We start from the raw sequence: 15381 nt of genomic DNA, 5'->3' as shown, positions 1-15381 counted from the left end.
GCTAGAAAACTGAGGAAAGGTTGAAAAAATTGGGTTTGTTTAGTGTGGAAAAGAGAAGACAGAGGGGACATAACAGTTTTCAGGTAGATAAAAGGTTGTTAAAAGAGAAGGGAGAAAACCTGTCCTTAACCACTGAGGATAGGACAAGAAGTAATGAGCTTAAATTGTAGCAAGGGAGGTTTAGGTTGGACATTAGGAAAAACTTCTTAACTGTCAGGGTGGTTAAGTACAGGAATAAATTGCCTAGGGAGGTTGAGGAATCTCAATCACTGGAGATTTTTAAGCTTAGATATACACCCGTCAGGAATGGTCTAGATAATAGTCCTGCCATGAGTGCAGGGGACTGGACTAGAGAACCTCTTGAGGTCTCTTTCAGTCCTGTGATTACCCACTATTGACCACATGACAAAAGCAGTGCCCCATCTCTCATGAAGACCTTGATAGAAATGGAAAATAGTCTAGGGAACATGTTTTTCTAACCTCAAAAATCCACTTCACTCTGGTTTCCTGTCCTAATCCTTTAGCAGGCTCCATTTTGCTGCTGTGCTGGATTTATACTTTCCCACACATGGGGCATTAATGTTCTGTGGCCTCCAGTCTGTCCTGTCCCTCCCCAACCCATGATCATAAGGCCTTAACTATTCTTCCAGATTCCATTCAAACCATCAATTACTGGGGGGGGAGGGGGGTAAGGGGGAAGGGAATAGCATTTATTCATTTTTGGTTGTGTGTTAAAAAGCATATGCCTAATCACATTGTCTTGCAAACTGCTGTGTACTCAGAGTTCAGGGTTGGGTTAGTAGTCCAAATTGGAGGTTGTTTGAAAGTCTGGTTGACATAGCAAAGACTTGGAGAAAAAACCCTAGTGTAAGCATCCCTTTGTATTTCCATATCCAGCCGCACATGCCATTTTGTCTTGAAGGGGGTCGCTCACTAGCCTGGTGCTGTGTGTAGCATCCTTACACTTCAGGCCCATGCTGAGATTATGAGGGCTCCTGGATATATTTTCAGAGGAGCAGCTGGTGCTGTTCTTGGTTCTGAAGATAGCCAAGTGGGGGTAGATGGCATAGAAAAGGTAGGTAGCAGGTGCAGGAATATGACTGTAAATGGGGAAAAGAACCAGTGGGTTGATTCTGGAACTCATCAGTTCTGACACTTTCTTGGCACCCCATAAATGTAAAAGCCTGCCTTGAAGCAGGGTGGTTTAGGGAACTACTTGATGTCAGAGGCTTTCAGTCCCAAGGAAACCTGCTCCCAGCTGGTACAATAATTCTACTAGTGTCAGAGGCTTCCTAGGAAGAGAGGAAGCTTGAACACAAGGCTGTTGCTATCCAAACTCCTTCAGATCTGTTTCAGTGTCCTTTTCCAGACTGACTGACTGTGAGGGTGTTAGCTTCACATTCTTCTACCTTTAAAAAATAAGATGAGGTCCTAGAGAGGCAGCAGCATTGGAAGGAGCAGTTTTTAAATTGGTATCCCTCATTTCTTGTCCAATCAGCTCAGGATAGGGGAATACAATCTCTAGTTGTGCCATACAGGCAGCTAGAAAACTTGACATTTACTTCAGTGACAATGGGCAGCTGAATAAAAATAGAATAGAATCCTCTACTTTTAAATACTTCTAAGTATATAGCACTCAAAGTTGTCTGAATCAGTTTAGATTCGGGGGAAAAGTTCCTACAATGATATTAATTAGTTCATCTACAGAAGTATAACAAACCCACAAGTTAAAATATTTGTTTTATTTTCCTCACCTAGAAAACAAGCAACCCAGCATTAAGATGCACATCGTCTTCCCAAATTTATCCCTAATAAAACTTTTGAAGATTTATACAATTTCTACAGAAACATACAGTGTATCAAAATCTGCATAAATCAACTTTATAAAATGTGTAGAAATGCATAGTGATATTATCATCAGTTTACAAAGCAAGATATGGGAAAAAAAATTTCCCTAAGCAGGCTACAATAGGAAAAGTCATTACAGCAACAGCTGATGTTCTCATGTTTTGTAGTTTGCAGTTTCAGATACAGATTCATATGCACATACAGTATCTTTTAATGAATTGCACAAAATACCCATTTAAAATACACACCTTCACAATTTATATGCCACCTTTCTTTCACTGATGCATAGTAACATGATTAATCTACCCAACACAAAAAATGGAGTCAGTTTTCATACACACAAATAATAAAGTTATCTATACTCTTATTCTCCTTTTTCCAGTTTCTCCCTCCTTTATTTTCTAATTTTAATTTTCACACCTTTTAAAGGACAGCTGAGAAGTTTAAAGAAGCCAGAGGAGATCCCAAATCATTGCCAAAATATGCACAGATAGATATCTAAAAGCAGAATTTGACCTTTATAAAGCTATGATACATAACCCTTACTAACTTAAATGGAAGTTACATGCAATGCTAATCTGCATTTGAGGGCAGAATTTGGTTCTAAAACAAATACTTTCTAGGTCTGATCCTGTGAGGTGCAAAGGGCTCAACTCCTAGTAAGTCAAGGCACTCATGATGTCATCAACTCTTAACAGTCTCAGAGTCTGGATCTAAAACTAGCTGACAGTGCCCCTTTAAAGTCTACCCCTGTATGTCAATTAGTTTGAATTTTTTGTTTTTACTTAAAGTTTTAGTTCACCTCCAGGTGAATTCAATTTATTTTAACAATGTCACAAAATACTAGACCATTCTTGATTTTATACATTGTGCAGCTTTAGCTTTAAAATATATCAGAGGTTTGTATGGCATGATAAAACAAAGAAGTTAGTATTTGTAAGTTCTTAGCTGTAATTCAGAGCACTCACTTCATCAGATATATCACAGAATGCTTTCAGGTTCCGTTTCTTTTGGCTTTTTTTTAATATTGAAAATAAAATAAATGTTTAATTGTTTTAGTGCTGTCTAAGACTATGTTTACTCTATGGATCTTACAGCAGCACAGCTGTACCACTGTAGCTGCGCCGCTGTAACGTCTCCTGTGTAGCTGCTCTCCCTGCGGCATTAATTAAACCACCCCCAACGAGCAGTTATAACTATGTTGGTGGGAAACGCTTTCCCGCTGACAGCACTGTCTACACTTGCACTTTTGTTGGTGAAACTTACGTCAGTTGAGGTGAGGGGGTTTTCACTCACCGGTCCAACAAAAGTGCTAGTGTAGACAAAGCCTAATATACCAGCTGCATCCAGGTGCTACTCAGTATATTTCCAGTGAAATTACAGAACCTAGCTTCAAAAGGGACATTTTGCATATTTTTGGGACCCCCTACAGCATTTCTGGTGTGGTCTGTACCTTTATTTGCCTTACCAATATGTAGCAAATACAGAAGTCACATTGGCAACACAAACTTGTCTTAGGTAATTACATGGGTGGTACAATTAATCCTTATCAATGACATATCAACATATCCATATTATACAGTCCATCATACGTTTTTCTTGTAAAATATATAGAGAAATGAAAGAGGCACTAAATATGTTGAAATCTACCTTTCCAAAAAAGCAGCATGATTGTGAAAAAAGGCCACTCTGGCTAGTAACCTGTGGCAGTGCTTGGTAGGATGTAAAATTAAATAAAAAGATACAACAGGTTGATAATCACCACATTATATGGAAGTCTGGTTACTCCAACCTTTTCAAGTGTGTGTAAAAAAACTGCCTTCAGACCCCTGAGTGAAATCCCAAAGAAGACCACAGTGCCTTTAACTTTGTTCCTATAAAACACAGCTAAGAGCACATGAAACCCCTAACGTCTTAAAACAAAAAGATGTAAACATCTACAAAGTTTAAGGTAAAAGCAGTTTTGTAAACATTAACTGCAGATGATAATGTTATTGTAATATCATAGTTCATCTATGTCCTTCATCCAAGTTAGGAGATTACAGGCTTGCAGCTGTACAAAGTTAATAGTTGCAGCAGTTTTCAGGTTATTTTCAGTCCTGCACAAAATAATGTTTCAGTTGGCCAGGTTTTTGTTTGTTTTGTCTATACACTAAGAATGTTGTTCATTTCCCATTTTTGTGTTGCTTTACTGGAGTCACATTCAGTGATAAAGACTTGGTGTAAGACCTCTGAGCGATCTAAGCACTTCCCTGAAGGAATATGGGTAAATCTATGTAGTTTCTGGAAAACAAAACAATCAGAAATAGATTTAAAATTTTCCCCATCTAATATGTGTAGCTGTTTAAAAAAAAATTATCCAGGGTCCTTGTGAAAGAATCATTTCTACATTAATAATTTTATCACTTTTTAGGCCTATATTTTCACATCTTGAAATGTTACATTATAAAAGTAAATAGATGCATTTGGTCCATTTTAAAAACCCATACTTATTCCTCATAGGAAACAGGCTAATTCTGCATAACTGATTCTAAACTATGTTTTCAATGTTTGATTTAAAAAAATCTAGGATAGACAATTTTTTTTATTAAAGACAAATGCTTGAAAACAAGACCTTTCGTGCTTAGGATTGCCATCTGATCCGGCTGTTTATGTTTCACCTAAACTTATAACCATAATGCCAACACCAGAGCAATGCAAATATTTGGGGTGAAAGTGATGATTTGCCTCAGCTCTTCTCCCACAATTCCTTTTTCCAATGGTAGCAGGGAGAAGTGGGGTTATGAGATAGCTGTTGTCCCCCAGATCAACAAAAGTCAGCAGAAGACAAAGGGAATATTCTGACCAGATCTGGCTATACTCTCTCTGGGATACCTGAGTGGCCTATAGCAACACTGCTACTGAATCCCTATACACATAACTGATTCACTATAGGGCACAAATATTGTGACTGTTTGACCGACACAGAAACACCTCCCCAAAAATGTTGCAGTTCACGTCTGCACTGGGCATCACATTTCTTGTACTAATTATAATTGTTATCTTCCTGCACCAGTCCACCCCCCTCAATGAGAATATATTTTAAAAATGAGTTGCACAGTAATTAAACACTGAAAATCTGGCTCACAAGTGTACCCAGTTTCCAGTGTTTGTTTGCTTACCCACCTTTGATAGTCTTTTAATCACACTTCTTTGGAAATAAACCCAATGTTTTGGTTCACATTCTGTGCTGTGCCTACTGGACCACTATCTCCTAACTTCTAGTAACAGAAACAATGAAGCAAACAATTGCACAATTGGCACAGCTGTTGTGGAAAGCGATTCAACTCGTGTAAAAACAAAGCCTAATGAAGTGACAAGTAACATGCTGGGCCACATTAGAACTGGAGAGCAAACAAGTTGTACATATATACTACAGAACAAAGTAGACACCAAAACAGTGTGTATTGATTTTTATCTAAATTCCTGGGATTTAAAGATCTTGTCTGTCTCTTCCCAGCTTTTTAGCTCCATACAAACAGCTTTTTGTTATTCAGGACTTCACAGCTATATGCAAATATTACAAAAACTTGCATGTCAGTGGAAGGCAAATGGACTTTCACCACATAATGCTTAACAAAGAATCTAGCTGCTTCAGGCAAATAGAATTCAGATACCAACAGACTAATGAGTGAATTAATAAATGCCCAACAAGCTAGATGGTAATGATTCAGAAAACAACTGGGTAATAGCAATCTGGCATTCAACCCTATTAGACCACATTATGCCCTCAAATACACAATCGAGGTGTGAGTGTGCACGTATTTAAAGGCCAAATTTCCTTATTAGTGTATTCTGTCTCTATTTTTTTTACTGGAACAAAAGTATAAGCTGACTCATTAAATATAATAGAGTATGATAAAAATGTTTTCAAAGTTAGTACCTATACCAAAATACATATTTACTTAATAGCTATTACAAGCTATGAAATCAATACTTATTTAAAAATTCAGATCTTTCACAACAGCATTACACAGCAGCCATACACATCATTTAGAAAAGATGAGACAATATTTACTCAGAGAATAGTTAGCTAACTCAAAAGAACAAAACCAAATGCTGAACAAGACACAGGGCAACACATAAAAATAATTAAATTTAGAAGAAATAAAATTAGCATTGCTGTACTTCCCTTATCCCCTCTCAGGACTGCTGAAGAATGTAATTTAAATGGAACACTATTTCAGTCTAGATATACAAGGTAATCAAGTTACATTATTTGAGCTGCTAAATTCACCGTAGCATCTATGCCAGCTTCTGGCAGTACAGACATTGTAGAGAACTCTCTTGGTGGGAAGGACATTAGCAGGAAGGCTGCTGTGAGCAAAAGCTGTTTCAACCTTCATCAGGGGTGTGCGGGCCACCACAGTGCCAAAAAGGGGGCAGTGGGAATGTGCTGATTCAGCACATACTCTTGGAATCATAGGACTGGCAGGGACCTTGAGAGGTCATTTAATCCAGTCCCCTGTACTCATGGCAGGACTAAGTATTATCTAGACCACCCCTGAGAGGTGTTTGTCTAACCTGCTCTTAAAATCTCCAATGATGGAGATTCCACAACCTCCCTAGGCAATTTATTCCAGTATTTAACCACACTGACAGTTACAAAGTTTTTCCTAATGTCTAACTGAAACCACCCTTGCTGCAATTTAAACCCATTGCTTCTTGTCCTATCCTTAGAGGTTAAGGAGAACAATTTTTCTCCCTCTTCCTTGGCAGCAGTTGTCCTGGTGGAACTTAAAGCTGCTTTCCTGCAGTGGAAATCCTGGGAGAGTGTCAACAAAACCCATCTTCCCTCAGAGTGAACTCCTCCCATAAAGCAAGGGGAGAGCCTGGTACAGGAAAGTGAAATTTACATTTTGCCACACCAAGTTCAGTGAATCTGGTCCTACAGCTTTACTTCCAGATGTATGCACAAAGTCTAACGACATGGGGTTTAAAAAAAGTCTTAACAAATCGCCTACCCTTGCACCATATGCTGTCACATACCTTGAAGTATTGCCATTCTTTGTATTCATTCAGATTACAGTGCGTAATCATAACTTTTGATCCATCAGGTCCTTTAGTCAAACACTGGTCATACTGCATGAGTTGATTAGCTTCATTTATTCGAAAAAGCTAAAAGAAAAATATTGAGGCACCTTTTTGTTACTGTAAACACAAAGGGTGAACTTTATAAGGTAACTGAAATATTAGAAGCAATACTATAATGATTAATATACATCATCTGGAATATTCTTTTGAAATTATCACACCTACCTTTGCTTGAATAGGGGTGATTTATTTTAAGTGATGCAATATATTAGCTTTTCAGTATCAGAGACTTAGCATATGAAGTACCTTCTTTCTGAGCTCAGAAAACTAAATATATGAGACTACTAAATTAAGTTAAGAACAAAGGGGATAAATGCAAAAGATTTTATCTGAGAGGCTCCTGAGAAGAGCTAGATAAATCAATCTGCAGTTTGATGGCTATATAATCACTATCTTTTGAAGAGCTGATAGCCAGTGAACTTTTGTCCTCACCAGTATTTTCAAATGAAGACAATAATAAATTTAAAAACTACAGAGCACTGGGCCAGAGGGAAAACTACCAAACTTAAATACAAACAGATAATTTCTGCTACTTCTTAGATTGGCAATTTATTAAGGTAAGATTTTAGGACTGAAAAAGAATGATTTTTTCATAGGCTTTCTAGAGTACTATATACTGAAAATGTATTTTCACACGGTACTGCACTATATTTTAAACTACAGTGACAACAGTGACATTTTTACATTAAGAGCCAACTGAACATGATTTTTTAACAGGGACATCATCCTGTATGTTACTGCACTACTGACAAACCTTGACTGTATAGGATTAAGTCATATATATATATTGTGACAAAGCTCTGTCCTTGCCTCCATGGGTCCCACATTTCCTTGCGGATTTCACTAGCCTCAGAGGCTCACTGTGACCCTCCACGTAACCCTTCTTTCTCTAGAGACAAGGGTCACAGTCTACTGAGCCACTTTCATCATAAGCCAGCGAGGGAGGTGAGGAGAAGTTATCCTTCCTTGCACAGTCTCTGTTGTCTCCCAGTCTCAGTGATTAAACAGGGGGCAAAGGTGGGGGGGAGGGAGCCCAGGCCCACCCTCTACTCCGAGCTCCAGCCCAGGGTCCCTAATAGTATCAGCTATGGTAGCTGCCCTTTTAGAAACATGACATGTACAATTCCCTGGGCTATGTCCTCCACAGCAGCCCTCACTTCCTCAAGCTCCACTTCACCCTTACCTCAGGGCCTCCTTCCTTGTGCCTGATATGGTGTGTACTACTCAGCCTCTCCAACAGCGCAACTTCCTCCCACAACTCCTGACATGCCCACCCACCTGACTGACTGGGAGGCTTTTAACTAGTTTCAGCCAGCCCCCGATTGGCATCAGGTGTCCCAATCAAAATAGCATTCTCCCTGCCTTCTGGAAAGTTCTCAACTGGCCTCAGGTGTCTTAATTGACCTGGAGCAGCTTCCATTTCACTTAACCTGGTACCAGGGATTTGTTTAGCCTGGAGCTAATATATCTATCTCCCACTACTTTTCTATAGCCATCTGGCCTTGCCCTGTCACTATATATATATATATATATATATATATATATATATATATATATATATATATATATGGAAGATAACTTTTTGTTAACCTCTTCTTACCATTTTGCTTTGAACCATTTTTCAGTTTACAGACTTTCAAAATTTAAAGTATCAAATGCAAGAAGATAAAGCTACCTGACTGCCTGAATGTAGCTTGTGCATTTGTCCTTGTGGTGGTGAGATGGCAAAACTGTGAAGACTTGGGGCAAATTGTGCAATAGTCTTATTACAATTATCTATTAGGAACTAAGCTTTTTCCAATTTAACTCAGCTTCACTTATGAATTAATTTGTATTTGATTCCTTGTTTCTGGTAGTGGAAAGCCATTTAGTGCATCAGTGCATTGCAGACCTATAACTATATCACAGTTCTGAGAAGTAATAACTAAGGCACCACAGTGGGTAAGGGGAATATTTCCTGAGTGGAAACAAATCCCAAATTCCCACCCATAAAAGCTGACACAGTCCACGACTTTTTCCCCACATTTATTCTACTTTTTGGTAAGCACAGTAGTTTTAGGGACTTTATCAGAGAAACAACTTTATGATTATTCATTGCATCAACTGTCTCTTTCAAACTTCTCGCCTCAAGGTTATTTACCTGATTTCCTCCCATTCTGTGGCATGGTCCAAGTTCAACAAAGCCGCCATTGGTGTGCCCCATGCTATCTATGCAATAAGCAGTTTCAAAGCCTCTGATCTGTGGGGGGAAGGAGAAAAAGGGTTTTGCACTTTAGTTTAGACCTTGGGAAAATAAGACCTCCAGTGCAAAGAAGTTAAAGAATATCCTACTCATCGTCCTCCAAAACGAATAGTATACACAGATATTTGAAGCAAGACTGCAAGAAATTTGAATCAAATGAGATAAGGATGTTAAATTATCAGGAGAAAGTTTTATGAATCCAACTGGCCATACTAATTGAGAGCTATTGTGAGATAACAGACATAAGTATGCTAGTGAATATACTGTATGGAAGTTTGATTTCAAATTTACCATATTCATACAGAGCAGGTATGGTATTTCAGGTGTAGGCCTGGTTTCTTATGCATGAACATCCCCATGAAAGGATGTTCAATTCTTTACATGTTCCTAAATGGTGTGCAGCAGGGGCTTGTAATTAGGGTTGATCGGGCTTCCCACCTAGGAGAGGATCTGAGGGATGAGATAGGAGGTTGTTTTGTACAGACTTAAAATGAAATGGAGCTTGACCCGAATGTCAGAAAATTACTATGATAAAGCTTCAACATTGTAGAGTTCTGGTGTCCGCATTTTAAAAAAGATTGTGCAAAACTAGAGAGAGTGCAGAAAAGAACTACAAAAATGATTTGAAGTATGGAGAAAATGCCGTATACACTGGGAGACTTAAAGAGCTCAATGAAAAAGAAAACTGAGCGCTTATCTGATATGTGGGGGGGAAAAATACTGGGTACTAAATGATTCATGATTGGCAACTAAAATGGGAAATAAGGCAAAAAAAAACCCCAAACAAACAGGGAAGGTGATTAACCTGGAAAAAAAAGTCTCCTTTAATATCTTCAGATCAAGACTGGATGCCTGTCTGGAAAGTATGCTTCAGTCAAACAAGTTTTTGAGCTAAATGCCGGGGTAACTGGGTGAACTGTAAGAGCCTGTCATATACATATTGTTTGACTAGTTAATTGTCACGGGATGAATGGCCAAAAATTCCCTTTTAGAGGAGTTGGGCCTAGCTTCACATATGATAGCTGGGAGGTAGCTATCAGCAAAGGATCAGGTGATTATAAAAAGGCAGAAAGTGACTCAGCTGGAACAGAGCTGCCAGGAGCCTGAAGGCAGTAACAGGAAGGAGAGCTAGAGCTACCAGTAAGTAGTTTGACTCCTGTAGGAGGAAGCAGGGTCTGGCTGTCAGGCAAGTGGCCTGTAGAATGGAAAACTATAGTGAATAGATAAGCCCCTACAGAACACCCCAGTTACGGGGAAAGGGATGCTCAATGTGCTGCACTAATTTTATGTGGAAGAAATAAAACGGAAGCCCTGAGAAGAGGGTCTGAACCAGATTCTGGACATGGTGTCACTCCTTCCTGGGCTGAGGGGACTGGCCAGCAGCCTAGAGTGATCTAAAGGTCTCTTCTGGCCTTAAATTCTATAAATCTATGGATATTTATCACAGCTGTCTTCCCAAACATTTATCACCAATCTTTGGAAGTCACGAACAGCAGGGATTCATGAAATTTCCAGTCAAATATTAACCCAGTTATAGTAGAAAGAGAGAGCCTGAGTCACGAACCCTTGTATAAAAGGTCTAAACTGAAGTAGTGGTCAAGCCTTGCTAATATAAAGTTAGCAAAAGTCAGGCTGTGAGCAGAAGTCAGGTCCCGTTATAAAACATGCCTGCTTGCAGGTTTACAGACCCTGGCAAGAATAGGGCTGGTGTTGCAAAAATATACACATTCCTCAGAAGTACTAGGCACAGGAAACTCATGTAAACACCTTCCAGAAGGGTGGTACCAGACCACCTAGATACCAAGTAGGATGCAAACACACTCCCCAGAGCCGATACAAGGACACACTGACCCCCTCTTAAAGATAAGGTCAGGATGACAGGGTGATAAATAGAGATGTTTTGATCGATAAGCCCAATATGTACAAGGTAAAAGGGTGGTAATTAACCATGTCACAGGGGCAATATGTAAATTGTTTGTATTGGTGTATAAAGAAGAATCTCAGAGGGAGTGTCTTTGACTGGCCTGGGGGGAATGGAGAATCCTGCCATTCACCAAGCTGGTCCATTGTTACAGGCATACATGTGCTAGTGTAACTGCAGACATTGGTCCGGGGAGCCTGGCCGGGTGCCTTCGCTACTAAACCAAGTCTTGTGGTCTTATTGGGAAGTTCAATCAGAGCCTATCTGGCCAGAGCCAATGCAGCACGCAGAGAGAACACACACGCAGGTAATGACTAACTACATCAGTGACTTGGTTGTTCACCAGCATTCTATTCTAGTGATTCCACAAACAAGGAGGGAGAACCTACCTGCCAAGTTAGGGTGTTTTAAACAGCTGAAAATTAGTGAAGGATTTACACGAACTAGCCCAAGAGGCTACAATAAAAAGCAGCCATCCACTTAGTGAAGGAATCCTTTAAATGTGAGAAAAATAGGACTGGAAAGAACCTGATATCCAAGTAGCAGAGTCAAAAATGTTTTTGGCCACCCAGAAATACAATTGAGGCAATGTTATTAAAAGTGCAACAAAGGAGCATTAAAATACTGTAAACATTGTGTAATGACTGCTGGCCATCAATTAAGAGAAATCAAAAACATTTCAGAGAAGCCTGAGGACATAGCACTGTGATTGATGTCACACTACTTCAAGCTTCCCTGTCACTTCATCCAAGTCCCAGGGGATGCTGGCTTCAATTCCTTTTTTCAGGGATGCTCTCTGTCAGGTGTCTCTCATTGCCTTCTTTTTTTCCAGACACTATCATAGTGACTCTCACAGCTCAGTCAGGAGCTAGATGTTGACACATTTTCCCCACCTTAGGTGGACTTTGGAACAGTTTTAAAGCTGATCCACTAATGTACTGCTTTGTATTAACTCTTGGGCAAGAGATTTGCCTTGATGGAGATGGTCTTGCTTCCCCAGGCTCCCAGATGCAGGACTGTTTGTCCATCTTCACATGCACTTTGTACAGACAATTTCAAAGGTCTCATAATCGACCCTGACAGATTCCCAACATGCCTGTTGTGCACTGGACAAATCTGTACTGCACCACTGCTCTCTTGAAGTCATATAAGTAGACCCTTCCTACCCACAGAAGAGGAAGTTCTTTAAACTACTCCCTTGCACATCTAATGGATTAGCCAATTGACTAAGAAGTAGGATGGAACACAGGGCTTCTTATTCTGCCAGTTAGAACATTCACTATCTCTGCCTCCAGGTTCTGCAGAAGTTCAGTGTACTCATGGGGAGAGACCGGGTAGGGCTTCTGGGGGACTAATAAACGATCTTCATAAGCCAAGGCATTTCCCTGGCTGAGCAGGGAATCCTACAAAGGAGTATGTAAAAAACCCAGCTAGGATTGTCTGTGAAAGAGCATTCAATTCCTGTAAATCTGTGAAAGAGCATTCAATTCCTGTAAATCACACGCTGAATTTAAACCCTGCCAAGTAGTTTTTCTTGCAATTAAATGAGAATGCTGAATCTGTGATGTCCCAGTAATTTTAACAGCCTTCAAAGTCACATTCAAATGCAAATATCTTGATTATTCTGAATGAGTAATTGTCTCCAGATATCCCTTCTCGACATACACCAGTGTTCTTCATTGCCAGGCCCGCTGCAGTGCCAGCTCCCATCGAGCCTAAGTGCAGCTCCCTAAGTTCTCTCTAAGCTGCGCAGCCACACAGCAGGCTATAAATAGCTGCGCAGCAGCTCTAAAGGGCCAGGCAGCAGGGACCTGGAGAGCAGAGAGGTTGCGGGTGTCTGGGAACTGGGGAGGGGAGCAAGTTGGGGTTGCAGGGCTCCTGTGGGGCTCTCCCCCGGCCCCGGAGCTCCCTGCTGCTGACAGGGGAGAGAGTGTGCCCAGTGCCCCTTTCCCCCATTGCTCCCGTGCTGCCTGCCGGCAGAGGGGAAAGAGGGCCCCTTCTGGAGCTACTGTGCTGCCTGCCGGCAGGGGAGAGGAACATCCCTTCCCCAGAGCTAGCTGCTGCCGGCAGGGAGAGGGCTGGGGTGAGTCCTCTGGCCCCAGCCCTGGATCAGCCTGCCTGCATTCCAAACTCCTCATCCCCGGCCCCAGCCAGAGCCCTCACCCATGTCCCACACCCACCCCTCTGCCCCAGCCCTGAGCCCCCTCCTGCACCCTGAACCCCTCACCCCATCCCCACCCCGCAGCCCTCGCCCCCGCATCCCACCCCTCTGCCCCAGCCCTGAGCCCCCTCCTGCACCCTGAACCCCTCACCCCCGCATCCCACCCCTCTGCCCCAGCCCTGAGCCCCCTCCTGCACCCTGAACCCTCACCCCATCCCCACCCCGCAGCCCTCACCCCCGCATCCCACCCCTCTGCCCCAGCCCTGAGCCCCCTCCTGCACCCTGAACCCTCACCCCCGCATCCCACCCCTCTGCCCCAGCCCTGAGCCCCCTCCTGCACCCTGAACCCTCACCCCATCCCCACCCCGCAGCCCTCACCCCCGCATCCCACCCCTCTGCCCCAGCCCTGAGCCCCCTCCTGCACCCTGAACCCTCACCCCATTCCCACCCCGCAGCCCTCACCCCCGCATCCTACTCCTCTGCCCCAGCCCTGAGCCCCCTCTTGCACCCTGAACCCTCACCCCTGCATCCCACCCCTCTGCCCCAGCCCTGAGCCCCCTCCTGCACCCTGAACCCTCACCCCCATCCCCACCCCGCAGCCCTCACCCCCGCATCCCACCCCTCTGCCCCAGCCCTGAGCCCCCTCCTGCACCCTGAACCCTCACCCCCGCATCCCACCCCTCTGCCCCAGCCCTGAGCCCCCTCCTGCACCCTGAACCCTCACCCCATCCCCACCCCGCAGCCCTCACCCCCGCAGCCCACCCCTCTGCCCCAGCCCTGAGCCCCCTCCTGCACCCTGAACCCTCACCCCCATCCCCACCGCCCTCACCCCCGCATCCCACCCCTCTGCCCCAGCCCTGAGCCCCCTCCTGCACCCTGAACCCCTCACCCCATCCCCACCCCGCAGCCCTCACCCCCGCATCCCACCCCTCTGCCCCAGCCCTGAGCCCCCTCCTGCACCCTGAACCCTCACCCCCGCATCCCACCCCTCTGCCCCAGCCCTGAGCCCCCTCCTGCACCCTGAACCCCTCACCCCAGCCCCACCCCGCAGCCCTCACCCCCACATCCCACCCCTCTGCCCCAGTCCTGAGCCCCCTCCTGCACCCTGAACCCTCACCCCTGCATCCCACCCCTCTGCCCCAGCCCTGAGCCCCCTCCTGCACCCTGAACCCCTCACCCCCATCCCCACCCCGCAGCCCTCGCCCCCACATCCCACCCCTCTGCCCCAGCCCTGAGCCCCCTCCTGCACCCTGAACCCTCACCCCCATCCCCACCCCGCAGCCCTCACCCCCGCATCCCACCCCTCTGCCCCATCCCTGAGCCCCCTCCTGCACCCTGAACCCCTCACCCCTATCCCGCAGCCCTCACCCCTGCATCCCAACCCTCTGCCCCAGCCCTGAGCCCCCACCCGCATCCCAAACCCCTCATCCACCCTAACACCCTCACCCCTGCACTCTACCCTCTGCCCTACCCTGGGCCATCTCTCACACTTCGACCCCACCCTGTGTGGCTTTCACATTGAAGTTTTTTTGCCAAAGTGGCCCCCACTTCAAAAATAGTAAAGAGCACTGAATACCATATTGTGATTCCAAGTTTCTTCTCAAAGTACATTCTTACTCTGAAAGGAGGGCTCGGGATTATAAACATCAATGAAGAAGAGTAGACACAGACAAAAGAATTCTCAACAAAAATGTAGAACTAATAAAAAACACATGTTAAAACATCATGACTTGGTTACTTACTGTTGCATTTGATCTCCTGTCCTTACTCTAGAAATACAGTATTTTCATACCTGTGTGTCAGGTGTTATCCGGACTTGCTATTTAGTGTCATGGTTATTGGGTAAGCTGTGCCTTAGAACACTTTAACTCCCTCTCACATTCACCCCTGGGAGACAGGCTTTGCTACCTTCCTCCCCTCCATGTTTCTGCCACTTTTTACACTGGATCTCTGGGCTGCAAGCCTCCCTATTTACCAAATGAGTCAACCTGACAGGCTCCAGTGGTTTTAGCACCTGCAAGCTCATTATCTGTGGAGATCTGTGACCAGCAGCTAGTTAAAGTGACTCAAAAAGTA

At 43.6% G+C, this 15381-nt stretch overlaps 1 protein-coding gene across 2 annotated transcripts in view; it reads right to left on the bottom strand.

Annotated features, from left to right (window-relative positions):
- Nucleotides 1–1723: 1723 nt before the first annotated feature.
- GALNT7 (polypeptide N-acetylgalactosaminyltransferase 7) overlaps nucleotides 1724–15381 on the bottom strand; it is a 108831-nt gene continuing 95173 nt past the window's right edge. For both annotated transcript variants that reach the window (XM_038398383.2, XM_038398382.2), the window contains exons 10-12: nucleotides 9122–9220; nucleotides 6877–7005; nucleotides 1724–4131 (exon numbers count right to left, since the gene is read on the bottom strand). In XM_038398383.2, coding sequence (XP_038254311.1) covers nucleotides 3994–4131; nucleotides 6877–7005; nucleotides 9122–9220 — 366 coding nt within the window. In that variant the 3' untranslated portion in view covers nucleotides 1724–3993. The remainder of the gene's footprint in view (nucleotides 4132–6876; nucleotides 7006–9121; nucleotides 9221–15381) is intronic.

The sequence above is a fragment of the Dermochelys coriacea genome, chromosome 4 (assembly GCF_009764565.3).
Source record: "Dermochelys coriacea isolate rDerCor1 chromosome 4, rDerCor1.pri.v4, whole genome shotgun sequence".
NCBI classification, from domain to species: domain Eukaryota; kingdom Metazoa; phylum Chordata; order Testudines; family Dermochelyidae; genus Dermochelys; species Dermochelys coriacea.
This window is presented reverse-complemented; position numbering and strand designations above follow the sequence as displayed.